Raw genomic sequence first — 22,885 nt, 5'->3', positions numbered from 1 at the left:
TAACCTTCCTTTCTTTAGAAGTTACAGCTTTCCTCTCCTATTTCAGATAGTACCAAAAGGCAAAAAAAAATCACACTTTAACTTCTTTAATGTACAAGATAATTCTCTCTGCAATACCAGGGTGGGATTTTTTTTAATAGTGTAAAATTTAATAAATTGTACTACTTTCAACAATGAGCATGCTAGTTAAATTACTCATCTATGAGTCTTTATAAACAGTAATTTGTGTTTAAATTTTAAATATTCCATATTCTAAATAGCAGCTCCTTCATAGAAGGACTTTGTACAGGTTTACACCCTTCTGTTAATTAGTCAACAGAGTAAAACAAAGAAAATGCTCAACATTCTTTAATTTTCTATGAGCCTGTAAAGGTAACTGTGGATTCTTCCAGGAAGTGTCTCCACTGATCAGTAAATCCTATATACATCTACTGCCCCATCTAGTGGCAATTGTTTATCTGCTCTGCACAAAACAAAACCCCAAAGCTCCTCTGCTTTCCAGATGCCTTCTTCAGCCAGCACTCATTTCCAGCTGGCAGACACAGTTCAGAAACTGAAAACAAGGACAGTTGCCTGTGTGACCAGACACCTCTGCTCAAGTAGGGAGTGAGCTCCTCAGCATCCTCCTCCACCACCTTCTGGTGGTGGAGGAGGATGCTGAGGAGCTCACAACATTAAATTTCAACCTGTTCTTTAGAAGGGGTAAGCCTTGATCTCTTAGGCTTTAATATAAGATCAAGCTTACTGTCATCTGTTGTCTCATGTTCTGGTATAGCTTAAGATGTTACCAGGTGCAGACAATTATATTCAGGTACTGACTTCACCTATTCCAGAGGCCAGGAGGAGCTGCTGCCTCAGTCATGAGCTGAATGATGCATCAAGGCACAGATAGCCTTTTGAAAAAAAGGCTGCAGAGAACAGGAAGGAGAACATGTCTGGTTGGCTTTATCCACAAGGTATTTACAATCACAATCCCATAATATAAGGATCCTGTTCACCTTGAAGTGGTAAACCTTACTGGGAATGCCTTGATAAGACAAGGAAGTTTCCCATATTTCAAATTATAGCAGGACCATTCCCTGTCTTATGGAAAAAACTCCGAAGCAGCAAAATCACATTCTTCAAATGAGGCCTCAAGACTGGGAGTCCAACCACCACGTTCTGCCATGGAGTCCAGCAGTGCTGCTGCCCATTCATTCCAGAATGACTTCACAAAATTTGTATCTCTGTCCTTTGCTAGCAGTATTACTGATCCAGGAAAGAGTATGCAGATGAAGAGAAAACAAAAACACAATCACATAGACCAATTTCCCTTTTTTTACCAAAATCACACAAAATCACACAAGATTTCTTTGAGGTAATATGAATACTCATGCCTTTATCTCAAATAATCAAGAGCAGTAAGACTTGATTATTGACAAACCTCAAAGAAAAACAAAAGGGGTTTTTTGTAGGTGAGGTGCTTTTTTAGCATCAGGAGAGAGAGTGATTGGTGTCAAATGGAAAGACATGGATTTGACTCTTGTAGAAAATGCAAGGCACAGGAGCACTTTCTGCTTCTAAAGTACACTTTCAGATTTATCTTTCACCATAGCAGAAAAAATCCAGACGTGAGCAATAATGAGAGAAAGTCAAAGAATCTCAGTCCGCTCTTAAAAAAACAAGAGGAAACCAATAATGCTGGTATGATGTGATGCAGCAGCAACACCTAAAGCCACAGTTGGCATAACCACTTGCCAGCTGCACAGCACCATTTGTGCCAAAACAGACATAGCTCAGCTCTCCCAAGACCAACAGAGATAGCTGGCACCAGCAAAGTAACAAATCTTCACTCCTTCCTGCACAGCAGAAAGATACTAATGCAAAACAGCAAAGCAGAGTAAGAGGTCTCAACATGGGAAAAAAGCAAAAAAGAAAGAAGGAAAAAACCCACCTTGTTTGTGGGAGATCACAAATGAAGAGGGAGAAAGCAACAAGAAAAAACCCAAACTGGCCCTGCAGCAATTTTGCCATTGAACAACAGTGACAAAGGGAATGGAAAAAAAGAATATACCTATCTCAAAATGCCAGTGATGCATCAGAGACATGAAAAGGCAATTTAAAAAAATAAAAAGAAAAAAAAATGGACTATTTGAAAAAGCTGGAAATTAACAAAGGGCATTGGAAACGCATGGGTGTTGGGAGGAGGAAATAATCAGAGACATAAGGGAAGTATGAGACACTATGGATCATGGGAGTCACTGATCATAGGGTCAGTCACAGGCTGACCTTCAAGCCAGACACCAAAAGGCATAATTTCCAGGTCCACTTTAAATTACTTTTATTTCAGCAAAAAGTAATTACTTGGGCAAATCCAGCAACCTAGTCCTGAGCAAGTGTGTTACTTAATCCCATTGCTCTTATTAATGTGAGCAAAGACAGAACCTGATTCCTTAATAGAAAACAATAAAAACAACCACAAAACCACTCACCAGAGTGACTGCATCATCCCAACACAGGCAAGAGTCTTAAGATATGCAAAAAAATAGAGAACCCTAAATTTGAAAAAAATCAACTATTTTTTCTCCCCCTGCTGTCTGTTCTTCACCTACTAACTCTGATGAGTCTCATCCCCAAGTGTACAAAGCAATGATACAACTTGCAGGTCTAACAACAATACAGATTTCAAGGGTGAGAAAGGAGTGGTGGTACAACACTCCTACTGAGCCTACAGGCTCTGCACTGCCAGAAGCTGAACTTTTTAGAGCACAAAAGCAGGTGATTTCAAGGAGAAGCTCTAAGCCTTGCAATGACTTAAGAAAAGAAAACAAACCTGTTTGGGAATTACAATTGCCAAAAAGACTGTGCCTTTCACAGTACCACTTCCCTTGTCAATGAAGCCATGGCAAAAATAAGGGAAAGCTGAATTTTTTTTTTTTAATTTGTGCCTCAACTGTTGAATTAAGTACACGACCAGGTAGAAAAGACAAGAAAAAAGGACTAAGGGTTTTTCACACACACACACACACACACACACACACGAAAATGAAAGATGTTTAAGCCTTTTTTTTTCAAGAAGTACACCTAGCTTCCCGTCCATTTATCTAAATTTAAATACTTCTGGTGAAATAGCTTGAAATAACTTTTAAACGTTACTGCAGTCTTCACCAACATTTTTAAGGCTCTGGGTGATACCAACCCAGGCTGTACTAACAGGTCATTGTTTCCTCACACCTAGTCTGCCTTTTGACCAGAGTGTGTCCCTAGCAGAGGCAGAGCATGTACAATTGTTGGACAGTTGCCAAAGTTCATAGTCCAACAATTTATTTCAGGTCACATTTGCACCCTGGGTTGTAAAGCCAGAGGTGTTGCCTATCATCAAAGAAACAGACTGCTGGTTACAACCTGCCCAGCTCCCCCATTTATGTAGTCAAAAGTCATCCTGTACCACCCTTCATTTCTCCAGAACTTCCTCACCTATTACTGGAAAAATAATAAACAAGTAACAATGGCAGCATTCCTCTTAATGACTTCTCATACAGCTCCCAGGACCACAAATCACTCAGAAATTATCAGCTACTCACGTTTGAATGGCATCAAGCCCTGCCATCTTCATCTTCAGCAGGCGGTCCTTCCAGTAATACGAGGGCACCCGCGAGTAGTGAATGCTGCCGGAGATGTAACGGAAAGGTTTCCCATCCTTGACAAAGCTGTTGGATTCATAATCAATCCCAAAACTCCTCTCAGGTACATTCTGTACACAAAACCAAACCAAAACAAAAAAAGACATGGTATAATTTTTTTCTGCCTTTAAAGAGAACAGGCTATACAATGCCTGTGGGTTGTCTACAATAGAGGATACAATGGTCCTAAAATAAGAGATGGTGAATGAATTTACTCCAGCTATCTAGAGCCCACCTGAGTCTTAGCACAACAAAAGAGCTTTGGGAGCCAGTGCAATGTGTCACTGGATATAAGAACAAGGAAACTAGCAGATACAGTTCAAAGAAAACACACTCCCTCCTGAAAAATGGAGGACAAAATTGCTAAGCCAATATGTCTATCCCTAGACTATCATTAAACAGAGGAACTGAGACAATACTTTACAATCATTTCAAGACTACAAATTCCACGGAGGAAGACAACAGCATGTCCCATCTGCAACAAAGGCATTATTTTGCAGAAAACCTAAAAAATTTAGTGGAAAATGTCCTAGATACTCACAGCAATTCAAAGCATTCTGCCAACAGTGAACAAGTGAAATTGTGTGGTGGATGTGTAGCAACAGGTATGAGAGGATACAGCAAGGAGCTGGCAAGGAAACATGAAAAGCAAGGGGCTGCCAAGTGCTGCACAGCACAGGCTTTTTATGCCCTGTTTCCACAAACACGGACCCACTCTTAAGATTACTTAACTTTATTAAGACAGATAAATCTTCATTCAACAAAGGTATGGGCATGTCAGGCCTTTCCAAAATCAGGACCACACAGAATTTGGAAATACAAACCAACTGCTCTGGAATAAATGTAACTCAAGGGTTGGGATTCTCCATAGGAAATTATGATGCTATAGTAACTCCAGGCTGTTAGACCTCAAGCAAACTATTGCTGCGAAGGATGTACAGGTATGTACAGCAGCTTACTTCCTGTTCAATTTAAACCTATGTGACTTTTTCCTGATCTCTCATTTATAACCTGCACCTTGATGGCTGGGCATGCTGCACTAGGATGGAATTGTTTCATGTGTACCCATGAAGCTACACAGAAAAAAAAACCAAAAGAACCCAACCATTATGGATAGAAGCACCTTACATATTAAAAGGCCATTATCCCTGGAAATAAAGAGAGGCAAAATAAATTGCTGTGGTGTCCCTCTGTAAGAGGATTTTAGCCCCCTCATTCAGACTAACCATATCAAGAGGTCTATGGAAAAGACACTTGCTCCATTCATGGCAGAGAACTGTTGAGGTGATGAATGTTGAAAAAACTTTACACACCCTCAGGGACAGACATTTCTGGCAGAGAGCCATGGCTATCTTAAAACAATTAAAGGGAGGTATTAATTATGAAAGAGGTTATCACTGAGCCAGTTACTATTTAGAAGTCAGGTTTTTGAAGTTGTGACCATAGGTGTAAGTCACCTTCCCAACACATACACTTCCTGACACAGTGATGAGGACAGGGAATAAGCTACCAGAATACTTTGAATTCACCTCATTCATCATCCATTGTAAACAGACTTCCTTCATGATCAATTCCTCAACATAACTTCATTATCAGTAGATGATCCAGGGCTTGCAACAAAACCAAGAGAGTTGTCCTCATGAATTTATGTCTGGCTCTGCCAATACCGTATACTCACCCCTGTGAATATGCAGGGAATTCACTCCCACTTTGTCTCTCTTGAAGATGGGGTAGTGGCTCTGCTTGTTTGGTAAGCAACAAACAGCAGTGTTTGGGTTGCCACTTCCTTCATATGAAATCATATCAGTGCCCAGCTGAAAATTCAGACCCTTACAGGCAATGATATCATGTTGCACCTTACATCTTCAGAACATACTCACATGGAAAGGAGAACTAAAGAACTGGTCCTTGCCTAAATCAAGTAAGAGTTTATTTTTGCAACCTTAATGCTATTTCAACATTCTACAATGTGCATGTCTCTTGACACAAAATTTTTTCCCATCTTCAACACACAGAACTCTTTATCAGTGGCAAAAATCTCTCATTCTCCAAATTTACAAAACAGGAGGTTTTTTTTCTTATTTAGAAAGCAAACACATGCGGGTACAAATCCTCCATCTCTGAAGATTTTTAGCCTCTCTTAGACCAATCACAGAACACCTCTTTCTCCACCTCAAAGCTTAAGTATCAAAATTGAGAACCACAAATCACTCATTTCTTCTGTTCCTTCCAAAATATTCTCTCAGTAACCTTTCTCTGCATCACATCCTCACCCCTGCTGTCTGCACCTTTTTCTCCTAGTAGGCTTTAGGCAAATGTAATAGTGGTCTTTCCCACTTTCCACCACAACTCACTTAGCAGTAGGGGTGTAAGAATTTGCAAAACTAGTCAGGTTTGTTGGTGGTAGCTTTTTGTTAGCAAATAGAATGAGTGTGTTAAAACTATTTAGCACAAACTGCCACAATGCATACTGGTACAAAATAAAAGGTCACTAGAGGCCCCATAGTTGATTATAAGAATAAAGTTTTATTAAATCCCAACATTTAAAGCATGTGTTATACCACAATTTACATATTTTCCAATCCATTCTATAGTAATTATATAATAAATATAATTCTCACAAAGTGACGACACTATTATATTCTGCTATTAATTCTGACATTAACTCCTCCTCAGCCCCCAATGAACTGGCCTTTTATAGGATGAAATATATAATCATTTAGTTAAGTTCTCTAGATTAAATATACTACACATACACACATAAAATTTACCAAAAAAATTTAAAACTAAAAAATAAGCAGCACAGCAATTTTTCTTCATCTGAAATACTGAATGCAGGTCTGCATTGTGTACATTCAAATCAAACTGGAAAAAGTATAGAAAGAACCTTGAAGGACAGTTAGAGATTGCTGATTAGAGAGATTATAAGAAACAGTTCATTCCTTTTATCAAACAGAAAGTTGATCTAGGATACTTTCCATTCATAATTGAAAACCAAAATAAGAAAAGGCTTTGAAGTCTTTTGGCAGAGAAAGAAAGCATTTTAAGTAAGAAGTAATCACCAGCAAACAACCTTTCAGAGACAGAGATACAAAAAAAAGGGGCAAGAACTAAATTACATCAGGAGAACTCAACCAATGTATGAAATGACAATATGACCACTCCTAAAACAATGCATATCTGCTTCTGAAAGGATACATAATTATCTTCTAAGAGAGGCACCAAAGTAATAAAGAAATTTTGGGATGGGAGGACCCCTTCATCTATGTTTTTGCACACACTTGATCAGAATGAAGAGAGAAATAAAAAGGGCAGGGAGAAAAAAAGTAAAAAACACTAGCATCTCACTGAGAAACTGACATGATCTAAAATCAGTCCCACAAATGCCTCCTGTTGAGGAAACTGGTTAACAATTAGCCTTCTTAACATGGTAAGAACACTCATTGCAACAAGTGTAAAAATCCTCCTGGACTACTGGCCAGGTGAGAATACTCTGCACCACTAAACCTAGAACACAGCTCTTAACTGAAGGCAAGTTGAAAAGTAACCTGAGGGTTACAGGCAATCAAAATTCCTTCCTCATTCCTTCCCCATCTGACATTATGCCACCAACTGCAAGATGGATCCCACATGGACAGCGGGCAGTGTTGAATACACATGGAAACTTTAGGATACTTAAGCAGATATTATCACACAGTCATAAAAAAAAGTTTACAGAATTATAAGGGGTGGGAAACAGAAAATATCCCATCTGGCAAGGAGAGAGCATGGCTGGCAAGGTATTCAGTCTTTCAGAAGAGGACTGACTTCTCCAACAATTCCACTAACCTTTATGACACATTTAGAGTATTCCTCATTATTCCTGAGTAAAAATGTAAGACGTTTGTACAGAAGAGCAGGATACAAAACCAGCATAGGAATTAGAAGCTCTGCCTGGGAGATGTTCAGAGTAGATGAAGTCAAACCGCAAAATCTAACTTACAAAAATCCTCAACTTTACAAAGACTACAATACTTTTCAAACACACTCCTACCTATCTCCTTCAATATGAGAACAGAAGCTGAAGAACGAAACCAAGGGTCTATGGTTGTCTGGTTCAGGATCACACAGGAAGGCAGGAAAAGACTGAACACCACAGCTCTGGTCTCCCATCATTGGTCTCCTGGATAAGAACCGCTATCTTTTACCTCATGCTGTGGGTCTGCCTCAGGGGAACACGGGCACTGGCGGCCAGAAAGGCAGAGCAAGAAAAGCCCTGCAGCTACAGCTGCAGACTACAGAGGCAGGACTCCCAGGCTCTAGTGGTTTGTGATATTTCATGCAGCAGAAATGAGATGGAAAAGGAGGAGAGAGAAGAAGTAAAGTGTTTCATTGGCCAGGGCAAAAGTCACACATTATTTTACATCCTGGATTTCTTACATGAACGCAAAGATATAGAAACAAGAATATTTGTGTCAATTATTCTCTAATACCCCAAAAATGCCATAATTATGTTAATTCATTATAAGCCCTTCTATAAAAGATGAGAAGAAATCCTCTATCCATTATCCCGTAGCAGTTTCTCTCCTATGTGCCCATCAGACAACCAGGACACTGACATCCAAATGCTCTTAGGGAAAGTCACCTGCTGCAGAGTTTAGTCTCATCAAAAGAGGACATAGTTTCCTTAAATATTAAAGCCTTTAACAAATTTCAAGCATTAACTCATTTGCATTGTATTGAAATAGCATCTATTTACTCTTGCAAGAGAAAAATGATGGAGCATAAATTAGGCAGAAAGAAAAAAAATACAGAATGAAGACAAAAGACACTGAGTATTTCAGCTTTGGAATTAGTGCTTTAAATAAGGAGGTACTATATGCTCAGACAGCAACAAAAGTTAATTTTGGAATTTTCCTCATTTGCTTCTATTAGAGCCGTTTTCAGTAAAAATTTACTGGATGCCCAACTATTCTGGGGAAAATGCCTGGGAAAGACAGCTACTTTCACCTTTTGGTGTCAGTCTCTCCAACATTTTAACTGGACAAAACTGAATTTCAGAACTGATGCTTCACAACTGACAGTACTAGTAACTGGAAGCCCTGGTGCATGCTGCAGACAGACAGCAGGATAAAAATATCCAGTCTCAATTAAGAAAAAAAAACCAACCCTAAACTATTAAACTCTTCCTTTCCCATAACAACTCTAGCATAAGCCTCCTAGAGTTTACATCCCCAGTGCACATTCTTGCAGCCCTTTCTGCAAAGCACACATCTGTGACTTCACTGCATAAGCTGAGAACTTCACCTGCCTGAGATTTGATAAGGCAGTTGCCTGATGGACGTCAAACAGTGGAACATGAAGTAGCTGCAAGACACAGGTATTACTAAACATGCACAAAACACACATTATCTCTGTGACATCAGTGTTATCTTTAAATGCAGAACCTCAACAATAATGAAGTCAAAGACATAATTACTTCAGTAATTTAACATGTCCCAAATTTGTTTCATAGGCCCAAGATACAGTTAGTGTTTTTTGCTCAAACTTAACAGAACCTGCTGAAGTTCAGCCCAGTATATCTTCTCTGGCTTCCCTGAAAAAGGATTTGCTTTCATAGTAGAAGAGCCAATATACTGGCCAAAAAAAAAAAAAAAAAAAAAAAAAAAATTAGAAGTCTGTCAAATGGAAAACTCCTCAAGGAGAACGTAGAATAATCTCTGTTATTTCAGCTCTGCTGCCCAGCCTCATGGGTATTCCATAGTACATCGTCCCTGGGCTGACATAGACAAAGGTATTCTGCCCAACTTGGTACAAGCCAACAAAGAATGGATTCAGAAGATAAGCTCCAGCATTTAGAGGGAAGATCTGCCCTCCATGAGTATGGCCAGAGAGAATTAAATTTATGTCTGGTCTCTCCTGAAGGGCCCACTTTGCAGCAATTGGCTGATGAGCTAAGAGCACTATTGCATGCTCACTGCCACAACCTCTGAGAGCTTTTTTCAAATCCATGCCATGTCCCGAATAGCGCAACACATCTGCTTCAATATCATCCACGCCAGCCAGGCAGAACCAGTCAGAAGTGCTCTTTGGTGAAACAATCTTCACATTCTCGTTATGCAATGGCTGAATGTTAAATGATTTTAACAGCTCAAACCAGTTGCTAACATCTGAGGTGTAGTACTCATGGTTTCCCGTGACAAAGTAAGTGCCCAAAGGAGAATCAAGTTCTCCAAGAGGCTCAACAGCAGGTCGTATTATCTTTGCCTCAGCATCAGACAGGTCCCCAACAATCACGGTGATGTCTGGTTTTAAAGCCTTAACCATTCTCACTATCATGGCAAGCTTGGTCTTCCCAACTGTAGGCCCCAGATGGATATCTGAAAGCAACACCACTTTCAGGTTATTCATTGCTGAGGGCAGCTTGTGAACTGGAATCTCCACTGAATTCACAGTAGGGGGCTGGGAAGCATTTAACAGCCCAACAACAGTCAGCACAACAGTCAGCAAGACTGCCAGAACTGGTTTCAATGCTGTTCTGTTCTTGTTGCCAGTGCCTGCCTTAGCGCCTCTCCCAGCCAAGAACTTGTAAGCCTGCTCTACAGAGCCTAGAGTGAAGAGGAAAAAGATGAGAATAATATAGGCCCCCAAGCAAGTGTAGGCAGCTAAAGAAAAGAAATAGGGCTCTTCTGCAACAAGAAATAGCAATGTAAAGAAGCTTGAATGAGCCAAAGCTAGAAACATGAACACAGCTATTTTCCACAGCATGAAACAGAAGGAGCTGGCAGCTGAAGACCTGGTGAACGTGGTGACTGTGCTTCTCCAAACATGAAGAGATCCCATCAACATGAGCGTATTAGCAAATAGTGCCATTTGCAGCCTTAGAAGCCAACGCCGCGTCCTGAAATCGAGTTTTTCCGCCAGGTAACTCCGTGATAGCATCATGGAGAAGAAAACCACTCCTGCAGCCACCGCAGCCTTGGCTTCAATGGGCAGTTGCTTGAAGGAGATCATCTTTGCTTCCTGACTGCTCCCTTCTGTTCTGCAGAAGTCTCCAGAAGTCAATAATGTGGTTATGAAGGGATGCCTTGGGTCAACAAAGCCTGCAACCAGGAACCAGTATGAGCCGCTTTAAAATATTATACACATTCCCTTTTTCCCAGACTGCAACAAAGGACTGTTACTCTACATAATACACAAGATGCTGGGTCATGCAGAATCACTGTCATAATGACACAGAGGAGATGTCCTGAAGTGGAGTAAACCAGACAACAGAAAAGACTGGATGCTGGAAGTCCCCTTCCAAGCGCCCTGTCTGCCTCCCTCAATCATTTCTCCCCCATACCCCCTTTTCTTTTAAACACTTTTTTCTCATCAAGACTTCCTAATAGTAGATGGCAATACATCACAACAGGGATGCAATGGGTCCTGGGAAAAACCATTATGGCATTTGTAAATCCCGTACACGTTCTGGGACTATGTTGCTTCTGATATTAACTTAATACATGATTTCTGTTCTTCTTGCCAAGCAGTTGGCTCCATCTGAAAAGCAGGCATCACCCTACATCATTCTTACCAAATGCAAGAGGTTCTACAAACACATACTACAGCAGCAGTGAAATCCCCACTGGAAAAGATGCAACTGTGGTCCCAGAAGCTGCAGATGATCAGCAGATATCCTTGCCTGCCGTTGTGAATCAGACTTCTCCAAAGCCCTGGAAATCAGTAGGATCAGTGAAACTCACACTGTGTTTTGCTGCTCACTTCCAACTCACTTCCACTACATATAGAGTTTTCCAAGACTCAACACCTGCTCTAGTATATCCTGGTCTAACAGGATGCAAACAAGTTAAAAAGTGATTAAAACACCACACCCTGCTCCTATAGAGGAGAGCACAGAATCTAATGCATGACTGCTCACGGACTGGACACAAGCAAGTATCAGTTATGTTTGAATGGTAGCAGAATTCTCAGGTTTGCTCTGTATTTTGCTCAATCACGGTGTTTCTATTAATGCTCAGATTGCACATTTCTGTTTAGAAGAAACCTATTGTCTTATTTTAATCATAGATGAAAAAAGTTTGGGTAGTCTTTCATAACATACAACAGAGACCATGTCTGACATAATAGCCCCATAATAGCACAATTATTTTCAAAACACTTCCTGCCTCTCAATCCACACTTAGAGAAAGCAAGCAATCATTACAGCCAAAAATATCTCAGAACTAGGGCACAAAAGCAGCATTGTAGGGCTCAGCAGTGAGCCTAAGCCCAGAAGTCTGTGAACCCCAGTTTGCCAAGTTGCTTATCTGCTCCATATGTCTTCTCCAGCTAATTTAAAAGAACACATCTGTGATGACAGGACCCTGATCTACTTTGAGGACTAGACCAAGTTTTAAAAAAACCTGTCCTTCACTGCTTGTGTCAGGGAACTGTGGGCTGATAAGGGAAATTGTGCCTACCAGCCTCAGCTCCTCAAACCCTCTCAGTTGTTACTAAACTACTCTTAAGAAATAGTGCTATTATGCGCATATGTATCTACAGAAAACACACAGAGCTAGGAAGATAAGAGGACAAGAAATGCCCTACTGGTTCAAGTCCATAGGTCCTCTAGGCACCATGCAATATTCTGTCTGGACAACAGCAGTAAGAAACGCTGTCTAAAGAAATGACAGGGGAACCTGGCTACAGTCTGTGGTCTGCTCCCTAATACTCCTTCAGCTGACACAGCTGCTACACTAGGGATGTTAGAGGACAAATCCTTGCACAGTCATTTCTTGTTGAAAATGGATGTTGGAAAGTCTTGGATGTTGCTTATGAGCCTGACATATTTAAATTCGGCAAATCCATTTTTTTTAATCTGTTGAGTACTATCTGGTTCTGCAACCCCCCATGGCAGCAAATTCTCAAAACAATGTATTTTTACAGTATTTTATCTATGTGAAATGAACCTATTAGATCCCCCAAAAGTGCTAATACTACCAAGTTTGACGAGTATTTGTTCTTGCCTGACACCTTCAAAATTTTGGAAGGCTCAGCAACAACCTCACCCCTAAGAAAGCACACTGTGACCCAATCTTCCCTTCCATAAGGTCTCACGTCTTGTAGCTCTATTTTTCATACATCTTTAACCACCCGTGCCCCATCCAACTACAACATCTACCATGGTAATCGTATCAGTCTGCCTTCAACTCGAGCCATAAACCACGGGAACTGTGGAGCATGAGGATTCGTCCTTAGGCTGTGCTACTGTGTCCCCCAGGACAAGGCGGCCACAACAGCATCTCTGGAGAACAGGAAAAACCTCTTTCCCTCCTCTCACACACCAGAGGATGAGCACGTTTTCCCATGGGATCTACCAGCAGTGTCGGTACCGGTTCCCCCACGGCCCCGGGCTGTTCAGCGAGGCCTCCGCGACTCCCGGGCGCGCAGGGAGCCCCGGCGCCGGCAGCACCGCTCCGGCCGGGCGGCCACGCCGGCTGCCACCCTCGCTGGGCGGCACCGCCAGCCCTTCCACACCTCCAGCGGCCCGGGAGCGGCCGGCCTGCTCGGGAGAAGCGCACGGACCCCTCCCTGCCCCGGCTCCGGGTTCTCCCCCTCGGCGCAGCCACAAGCCCGGCACCCGCCCCCTGTGCGCCGCCCATGAGCCCGAAATCGCTCATGCTTTAAAAAAGGACCGAGGCGAAGCGCCTTCCTCCGGCGGCGGCAGGAGGCCCCTGCCAGCCCTCCCCCGGCCACGCCGGCCCCCGCGCCCCTCAGAGCCGGCCCCTCTGTCTCCCGGTGTCCCTGGCGGAGGCGGAGGGGGAGGCGAGGCGGGCACTCACCGCCGCCCGGAGGAGCGCGGCCAGGGCGGCCAGCGGGAGCAGGAGCCGCAGCATGGCGGGCGGCAGCCAGGAAACGGCGGCGTCAGCTGACGGCTCCGCCGGGAAACGGCCGGCGCAGGACGGGCATCCCTCCTCCTCCTCCCTCCGCACCGGCACCGCGGCAGCGGCGCTCCACCCCTCCGAGCCCGGCCTCCTCCTGCCCTCCCCGCCCGGGACACCCCCCGGCAGCCGCGCCTGAGGCCCTGCGGCTGGGCGCGCTGCTTCCCGTGTTCCAGCACTGCCGTGCAGTGTCAGGAGCTCACAGGAGACTTTGGGTACAACCTCCGATGCTCAATACATCCAAGGATTTCTCCCACACGGAAGTTTCCAAGATGGAAAGGTCTTGCTGACCTTTACCTCCCCTGGGCAGCCCATCATCCTCACGGGAAGCACTGGGCCTGGGTGCTCTCCTTCCTTCCCATGTTAAAGCACTGTCATCCTCTTTCGGGAGCCCTGCGCTGAAGTCAAGAGCTGAGTACAACTCCAAAGATTGCTCTCACGCACTAAGTGCCAGGACAGAAAGCTGATTCTGGCCTTTACCTCCAGTAGTCAGACCATCATCTGCAGCACCACACACACTCCGGCTGGTCCGAGGCCAAGGGCTTGCCCCAGCTCCCCAGAGGAATGACTGAACAGACAGCCTCTGCCACCTTGGCTGGGCAGAAAGAGGCATTTTCCCAGGGGACCTCACTAACTATCTCCCAGAGTGGCCTGAATTTTGCTCACTTCATATCCGGAGTGTAAGTTTTGCAGGCAGTTTTCCTCCTGTCAGCAGAGATTTTAAACTTGGTTGCTTCATGGTGCAAGAAGCAATCATGGCCAAGCAAGCTGCAAATCATCACTCAAGAAAGTCACAAATCATCACTTTACCCACAAGTCCCTCTCTGTTAATAAGCAACAAATCGAGGAGGGCACCTTTCCCAGTCAGTTCTCGTAGTACCTGTATGGAGAGGTATAGGTGTTTCAGGAAGCTTATGGACCTGTTATCTGCTATGTTGATTTACAGGTACTTCTTAGTTGCTTAAAGACTAATTTGTTGGTGTTGTCATCCTGGCTGGGTGGCCTATAGTAGACTCCCACAATCACATCTGCTTTCTTTGTTTGTCCTTTAATCCTTACCTGGAGGCTCACTTATGCCAGTGACTGTACATCTCTGGGGCTGAGCCAAGGCTTCTGGGCTCCTCTTGCTCGTTCCTCATGCTGTGTATAGAAACACTTCAAATGCACTTCTTTGTACCCAGTTCCTCATGTAGCCAATTAAGGATCTCACTGGCACACGGCCTCTCAAATCTCTGGTTAGTTTGCTCATCCCTGGTGAGCCTTGTTGTATCTTTTTGCCCTGCACACTACTGCAGGGAGTTAACTCAGGAGTTAAAAAAACACAATATGAGCCAGCCTGCAGTGTGAATAACAAAGCCATTGGTTCTCCTAAAATAGTAGTTGGACTTGAGATCTGTAAAGTTTTTCTATTCCTTGGGAACAGATGCAGCCAAAAGAATGTTTACTCTGAAACGGGTACTCCAAACTAGGCAGGCAGGCAAAGGCAGCTCCTAATTAAAGTAAGAAGATACAGCACAGGAATATGAAGACCTAACAGAAATGAGAATGTTTAATACCATCCTTTGGGGTCTGGTTTGTCTGTCCCTGCTTGCCAAGTGCTCTATAAAAGGAGCTGCTGGTGACATGGCTCTTTACAGGAATTGCTAAAACAGGAATTGGGTTCACAGAAATATGTATAAATATATATTTTTTATCCAGTAGAAACTGGATAACTGTGCATCTTCAGTACATAGACTTTAAACCTGTTCTATTTTTGAGGAGGAAAAGTGTTGCTGCACTTAGGGCAATGTAAATAATACTTTTTTTCCTTTAAGCTCTGTGTTTGCAATCCCTCTTTACAGCCAAAACTGATATTTCAGCTATTTTTAGGAGTTTACCTGTGCAGGCCTCAGCTGATGCATTTTTGTGATGGATGTTCTAATTGCCAGGGCCACTTAGAGAGTTTGCAAGCTAGTTTTGTACTTTAACTCCCCACCTTTCTGAAGAGAAGGAGAAGTTTAATGACTGAACCAATGCTGGAACAAGAAGACCCTTTTGTTTCCTCTTTATGGAAATCCACAGGGACCCCAGTGTGTAATCTACATAAACAAGTAACCTGGCTGGAATTGCAGTCAGAGGCACTGATCTCACTGACTGCAAATATCCTCCTCATAGAGGACAGTGAATTGCAGCCACAGCCTCTCCCCTAAGTGGACCATCTGAGGAGTTATTAAACCTCTCAAGCAGCCTGCCTGGAATGAAGCAGCTTAATGTCCTCTTTTTACCCAAGGAAAGGAAAATAGGCATGTTAAAAGATAGATTTATGCAAACATGGTGCAGTTTTCACTGCAAAAAAAGGAAACTTCTTGGTGAGGCTTAGAAGAGGATATAACCCCAAATTTTGTTTTGTTTCTGCAAAATCTTTCCAACTAAGTAAAAGCTAATGTCAAGCTAAGTACTTCTCTGCCTACAGTACCTGCAATAAATGAAGAGCTTTAAAAATCAGCCCCAAATTATGCTCAAGCACCCCAAAGTTAAAAAGAATACATGGCTTTAGTTGCTTTAGTTTTCTCACTTTAAACAAAACAAAAAACAGTTTTTCACTTGCAAGTTCTCTTTGTGAACATGAAAGCAATATATTTGTAAGAAAAACAGAGATGCTTCGTTTTGCATCAATATGAGCTGAAGGGAAATCACAAGTTATCTCACAATGCATTCTGATATTGCAAGAACTAACTGCCTTGTCTCTGGTTTTGCTTGAAAGGATTTAACTATGGATGGCATTGAGTGAGGATACAAATCAGGAACCAGTTTGGCAGAAGTTTGGTTAGAGGACTAACATTCACACTGCTCTGCTTCTGTTCGCATTCTTGGGGGCAAAAAAGCTGCTGTTGTCAGCAACACTCACTTAACAAACGTCATGTGGCAGAAAAGTGATGAACAGGATGAGCAACTGCCTCTGTTCTGGTCTGGAGGTTTATCTGCCCTGGGGGTTTTAGTACAGGGGGACTGGCTCTGTAAAGTGGTGGGTTAAATTATACTTATTACTTTGCTTCCAGGGAGAATTAAACTAAGTCTGATTAAAGTCACTTAAATCTGAATGTGAGGATTCAGATTAATGAAGGAGAGACCAAAGGATGTGATGATCCTTTGCATCAGAGGCTTTGCTCATGGGCATGCCTTTACCCTACTGCAGCTAATGTAGCTCTCCCAATGCTGAATCAGCTTGCATAATATCAAGGGCCAAACTAGCTTGAATTAAGGATAATTACTGTGGATCCACCGTCAGGCAGCCATTTGCAAGCTCAGAGTAACTAGTCCCTAATCCCAGAGACTATGCCTGTGCTTTCACATGTGCTTTCCTTAGCAGGTGCCCTGGAGTTTGGCTGACATCTACTCCCACTCTTCTGTTTTTCTACAGGATGGCCCAGGAGGTAGAGGAGGCCAAGTCCTGTACAGTGGTATCATCATACAGACCTATGTCTGTTTCATGAGGAGTGTCAAGATGACAACCAATTATTGTAGAAACACAGACTCTCCCCTTAGGGGAGATTTTGCAGTGGAGTGTGGAGCATCCTGGGCTCCCTCCCCTCGGAAGGAGATGCTTTGCTGCTGACATGAGCATGGTGCCAAGAAACAGCAGAGCCCAACCCAAAACCTAGCCAGAGTCAGTGTTTTCTCCATAACTGGAACTGAGCCTGTACTGCAATCTGGAAATTTCCTTGAAGACTGAGTCAAATGAGCATTGGTCACAGCTGAACACCATCATTAAAGCAAAACCCCATGGTGCTCAGACTTCCTGCAGAGAGGGGAACTTAAATCAGCATAATTTGCATGCCGTCTTGCCAGAAAGAAGACATAAGATGTGCAAGTTCATACTTTTATTAACCACTTCTCACTGCCTTTTCAAAGTCTTCCCTGCCACACTCTTCTGGATGGTTGTCACATAAAGAAGTGCCACCAGTAGGGACTTTATGGCACTGCCTGCCATCCTGCCCTGGGTCTCCCCCCTTTCTGCAGCAGGAATAGCCTGGCCTTTCCTCTTGAAGGTGGCATACTTTTGGTTTGCTCCTTTTGCTGTTGTTTGCAAAGCACCTGGTGTTGCAGGTCATGAGACAGACTCTGTGATCTTGACTCCTGCCTGCTGGCAGCCTTGGCAGCAGTGGGAAGCTGTGATCTTGGGTCAACCTGGAGAGGGTAGGACTAGACCCAACTCCTCCTTCCTGTCCCAGCCTCCCAGAAAGACACTGTAAGCTGCCCAGAGGAATCCAGTTCTTGTTCAAGGGTATTTTTTTCTCCCCAGTGAAAGTGGTTTGCAGCAGGACACAGCCTAGAAGTAACATCTGATTTACCCTATGCTAGATGATGTACTTGAGCAGAAATTCATGGTATGAGACATTGTCCTTTTGGTATCAAAAGAGCTTACCAGGAAAAAAAACCAAAATAAAAATAAAAGAAAGTGAAGATTACCACATGAGTTGCAGCCACCTCAAACATGAAAACTGCAGAGTAAACAGTCTGTGACAGGTCTAATCAGACTGAGGCCCCAGGAGCACACACTCAGCTCAGCCTACAAGAAGGTTAATTATAGGTGTAAAGAGCAAACATCACATGCAGAGTGTGACTCCTGGGTGCCACATCCAGGCTGGCCCCTCTGCAGCAACTCTCCCAGTGAGTTCCCTTACTCCTCCGCTATTCATGTCTCTCTTTCCCATGAGCAGCCTCCATGGAAAAGGAACTAAATTACAAATCCCCTATTTTTTTTTCTCCACCAAACTGGCCCAGTTACAATGATCTTTTTGTTTGCAGTTTAAGGTAGGTCTGACAGCTAGAGGAAAATAACATAAAAAAGCTCCTTGGGGATACACAGCTCTGCACCCTTCACCAGATGCTTCAATGACATGTTAGAAGTGAGTTCTGGGGAGAAATCAAGAGCTTACTGACTGCTGCCAGCCACAGCCACAGGTGCTTTTTGTCAGCCCACAATGAGCAGTCAGAGGGAAGTCAGAGCATGAACATGGGCCATTTCCCCAGGGAGGAGGTTTGGCTCCATCTGCTTCTGCTATGGCTTCTGCAAGGCAACTTCTGGGTTACATGAGCTGCTTTGGAACATGTCTGGAGGAAAGGTCTGTGCTAGTTGAAGGTCCCCAGTAGCACTGACTCACCTTTTGTTGTCACAAGGCATTATTCTGGACAAGCTGGTGCAGAACATGTGGAATACTTAGGTGCATTTGTCTTGCATTGAACCCACCAGGCTCAGCTACCTTTTGTGATGGTGAACTGACTAGAAAAGCAATCTACAGCAGAAAAAACCCAATTTTTTTTTATTTACTGGGGCTTAATGATCAGTTTTGCAGGCCAACAGCAATGAGCGCTGTGTCTAAACTCACAGATAAGAAAGAGAAGTTGCAGGTAGAGATTAATCACTTGCTGTGGAGGATGCAAATATTTGACTGCAAAGTACTACTAAAGCCAGGTACTTTTCCTTCTTAGTTGCTAGATAATTTAAGAGGAAAATTTCAATTTTTCTCACAAATCTTTTGCAAGATACAGTACTTTTATATTACTTTTTACATGTGCACACTGGGGAGCCTACAGCTTGATAAAAATGAGATAGCAGTAACTGTAGTGCATCCAAGGACTTAACAGCACAGTGCCATAGAGAAGCTGAAGACCTAATGTAGGCTAAATGTATATTTGTAAAATGGAAATAAATAAATAATTCAAATCAGCGACATCAATTTCTGTGTGGTTTGTTCATCTTCCGGCCAGAGTTGTTTCAAAGAGTTGAGGTTTTCATTAAAGGTAGAAGAAGAAGAAGTATAAGGAAGAGGGTCACAGTCTTGCTTCAGAGTTGTTTCAAATCAGTTGTTTCCCCCCATCTTTCTTCTCCAGGCTACGGAGCTTCCTTCTGGACTGAGGAGCGATCTGGCTGAAGATGGCAGCTGCAAGTGTTGTGAGTATACAACTATGTTGCTGTTCATCTCCTTTTCCTTCCCCCCCCGTCTTTGTCTCCATCAGTTTTCTGCCTCTTTCAAGCAACTGGTACCATCCCAACATAGCAGAAACACAAAGGCTTCTCCACCTCTTTCCAAGCTGGGCATTTTGCCTTTTGTTATGTATTTGAAACCAAGCAACCCATGGTTTGAATTGTCTGACGGACATAATGCTTTCACCACCTGCCATTTTAATAACTGAAGTTGTCTGGATGTCCTGAACTGCTCTTTTGTGAGTTTTTCACTAAATGGGTCATTTTTATAAATCTCTTGCTGTGCTGCACACTCCAAGCAGTCTGAAATTACCTGTTTCACTGGCATCCTTTGCACTTTTTTATTTAAATGGAATAAATTAAGCATTTTAATTGCATCTGGTGGAGAGGGGTAAATGCACATTTTACTGAGCCTCTCAACACAAATTTACTAGATGTCCTATTGCAGGTCACACATCCTGGCAAGAGTGGCCTGGATTACTACAGGAATGACAGCGTGGTGCTGTCCCTGTGTGAGAACCCAGTGAACAGCACAGACTTCATGTGTGACAAGAGGCAGGTCAGGCAGTTTGCTCAAGCCTTCCTGCCAGTGTTTTTATGGCTCATCTTCACTGTGGGCACTGTGGGCAACACCTTGGTCGTGCTTGTCTATTGCAAATACCACTTCAGGAGGAGCATGATGGATCTGTACCTGTTGCACCTGGCCATCGCTGACCTCCTACTCCTTTTCACCTTCCCCTTCTGGGCCAAGGCTGCTTCCGATGGATGGATCTTTAAGGACTTCATGTGCAAAGTTGTCAACAGCATGTATAAGATCAACTTCTATGGCTGCAGCTTGCTTCTAACCTGCATCAGCTTTGACAGGTACATCACTGTAGTCCAAGCCATGAAAGCTAAAACTAGTAAGCGAAGGCGGCTCCTGCGCAGCAGGCTCATGTGCCTGGCTGTCTGGCTGACATCTGTGAGCCTGTGCATCCCAGAACTCATTTATAGCCAGAGCACACAGGTGGGTGACGTAACAGTTTGCAAAATTATGTACCCACCAAATGTCAGTGTGATCTTCAGTGTTACGGTTCTGGCCTTGAAAGTCATCATAGGATTCTTCCTCCCGCTCATTGTCATGGTGATTTGTTATGCCCTTATCATCAACACCCTCCTACAGGCCAAAAGATTTCAAAAGCAGAAGTCACTGAAGATCATCACCATGATCCTCACCGCTTTCCTCCTCTCTCAGTTCCCATACAATATTGTTTTGTTGGTCAAAGCCATCAACACCTACATGGAGGTGGTGCACAGTTGTCAGGCTGCCAACCAGCTGGACATCGGGCTGCAGGTCACCCAGATCATCGCCTTCCTCCACAGCTGCCTCAACCCCTTCCTCTATGTCTTTGCTGGCGAACGGTTCAGGGTGGCGCTGGGTAGGATGATGCAAAGCTGTGGCTGCTGCTGGAGCAGGGGCCAGGAGCACTCCTCTGCCTGTGACAGCCAGGAGCACAGCTCAAACTGGTCCTTTGCCATGCTGGGGGGGCGGCAGGTCAGGAACTCCCTGATCCTCAACACGCACTGGACCTCCTCTGTTATGTCCCCTCCTTGCAAAGTCATCCTGTGAGTTAGTCCTCACCTTCTCCTCTCTGGAGAAGCACCAAGCTCTTTGGAAACCATCTCTGTACCTCAAAGGTTATCCCAGAGGGGCAGAAAGGGTTGGGGGCCTGCCCTTGACATGTGGGACCCAACTGAGGCTTGGTGGCCAAGAGAACAGGAAACCTTTGGCAGATGGGAGCAAAATGGAACCATATAAACGTTTATATGCTATAAACAGAACTGTCACAAAAACTATCTTTGTGACAGCTGGCCCATCTGCAGCTCAGACCACAATCTGAAATAACAAGCCTCTCAGCAGGTGATAAAACAAGCAGGTGAAATAACAAGCCTTGCAGCTGTGTTGCAGCTACGGCTGCAACACAGCCAGATGAAGCATTCTGTCCATAGGAAGCAGCAGGAGGGGGCTCAGCCTTCATTTGCTGTCACACCAGGTTCCCCTATGAATGTGGCCTGACTTGGGAGCACTGCCAGATTCCTACACCAGATCCTGTCCCATGTAAAGGAGAACGGCCTTTAGCTCTGACACTGGTTTGTAGCAGTGAGCAAATGCTTCTCTCTGTGGCTGGGCAAATGCAACTCTGTTTGGCTGCATAGGTGTTTTTTCTTGCAAAGAAAAGCCAGTTGTTCATGTACATGAATGTGGTCTTTCTCCTGTATTTTAGCTGTGTGATGTCAGGTATGATGGCTCCTGTTTTGATACTGGAAACAAATCACCCCTCACAATAAAAAATAAGGGCTTTGGAGACATTGAGTTGTCTGTCCTGGGGATATTTGCTGTATGGTGCAAAGGTGTCATAAACCAGAGCACGAAAACCAAACCCATGGTTCAGCTGACCACCAGTAATGCACCAATATCTTTGGAAAATATATTTAACCTAGGACCAGCAAAACAGGGAGTAATTAAGTGTCAAACCTAATGAAATTTGGAATGAGACATCAGGTTGTGGAGGCTGCCATTCCCAGAAGTGGTGTGCTGTAATGCACCCCAAAACCTGAGCCTGCAGGGCATCATTTGTCTGTTCCCCCTCGCTCATCCCCTCAGAGGGACATGGCCTCGCCTGTCCTTCCTGACCGCAGCCTGCACCTTCAATTGCAGGATGTAGTGCTCAGGAGGCTTTGTTTTAAATAATCTCATCTAGCCTGGTTTGCCTTTTGGTGCTTAGCTCTTCCAGGGAAAGGGTTTTCATTGTGCATTTATCATTAAAGCATGTTGGTAAAAAAGAGCTTTCTGCACAGTTTGATGCTGCTTTTCTAGCTAATAGGGTATATCTAGGCAGATGGGGTTCAAGTTTCATATACATTTATTAGGATTTTTTAATTTACCTTTTCCTTAGAAAGAAAAACGGTCAAAGATGTGTATAATTTTCACTGTATGTATAAGAAGGGTAGGGGGGGTTTAGTAATTTGTGCTCAGCAAACAGAAGTCAAAATTAAATAAAGGCACTGCCACATACACCAAGGGGATGAGCTGGTTGTTTCTTGCCCACATATCCTTCCCATTTTGGAACCATACACATAACCTGTTTGCAATCACAGCATTTACCCCTCTCAAAAGAGTCCAAAGGAAACCTTTGCTAAGAGGGTCTATTTCAAATATCTAACCCTTGTTGTGTGGAAGCTGCAGCTGAGAACCCTGCAGGCACCAGAGCAGGGTTAGGCTCCTGAGGCGAGGGCTGGGGTGCAGGCTGGGGAAGCAGGGCAGGTTTCTGTGGTAGGGGAGGAGGGAGCACACTGGGGGCAGATGCTTCCCC

At 43.7% G+C, this 22,885-nt stretch overlaps 3 protein-coding genes across 4 annotated transcripts in view; 1 reads left to right on the top strand and 2 right to left on the bottom strand.

Annotated features, from left to right (window-relative positions):
• GLB1 (galactosidase beta 1) overlaps positions 1-13,601 on the bottom strand; it is a 42,163-nt gene extending 28,562 nt beyond the window's left edge. The window contains exons 1-2 of the mRNA XM_059847877.1: positions 13,466-13,601; positions 3,564-3,733 (exon numbers count right to left, since the gene is read on the bottom strand). Coding sequence (XP_059703860.1) covers positions 3,564-3,733; positions 13,466-13,519 — 224 coding nt within the window. The 5' untranslated portion in view covers positions 13,520-13,601. The remainder of the gene's footprint in view (positions 1-3,563; positions 3,734-13,465) is intronic.
• On the bottom strand, positions 6,169-13,604 carry TMPPE (transmembrane protein with metallophosphoesterase domain). Of its 2 annotated transcripts, XM_059847885.1 has the most exons (3): positions 13,466-13,491; positions 11,218-11,356; positions 6,169-10,744 (listed from the first exon to the last, which is right to left on the bottom strand). In XM_059847885.1, exon 3 carries the CDS (start codon positions 10,653-10,655, stop codon positions 9,339-9,341), a length of 1,317 nt encoding a protein of 438 aa, XP_059703868.1. In that variant the 5' UTR covers positions 10,656-10,744; positions 11,218-11,356; positions 13,466-13,491; the 3' UTR covers positions 6,169-9,338. The 2 variants fall into 2 exon arrangements, with proteins under 2 accessions (XP_059703868.1, XP_059703872.1); XM_059847889.1 differs by lacking the exon at positions 11,218-11,356 and having other exon boundaries at positions 13,466-13,604.
• Positions 13,605-19,359: 5,755 nt separating this feature from the next.
• Positions 19,360-22,594, top strand: CCR9 (C-C motif chemokine receptor 9). Its single transcript, XM_059847868.1, has 2 exons — positions 19,360-19,499; positions 19,981-22,594. Exons 1-2 carry the CDS (start codon positions 19,482-19,484, stop codon positions 21,139-21,141), a joined length of 1,179 nt encoding a protein of 392 aa, XP_059703851.1. The 5' UTR covers positions 19,360-19,481; the 3' UTR covers positions 21,142-22,594.
• The last annotated feature ends 291 nt before the right edge of the window (positions 22,595-22,885 follow it).

Source organism: Haemorhous mexicanus, chromosome 1 (genome assembly GCF_027477595.1).
Source record: "Haemorhous mexicanus isolate bHaeMex1 chromosome 1, bHaeMex1.pri, whole genome shotgun sequence".
Lineage (NCBI taxonomy): Eukaryota > Metazoa > Chordata > Aves > Passeriformes > Fringillidae > Haemorhous > Haemorhous mexicanus.
Note: the sequence above shows the minus strand (reverse complement) of the source record. Positions and strands in the feature narration are given on the sequence as shown.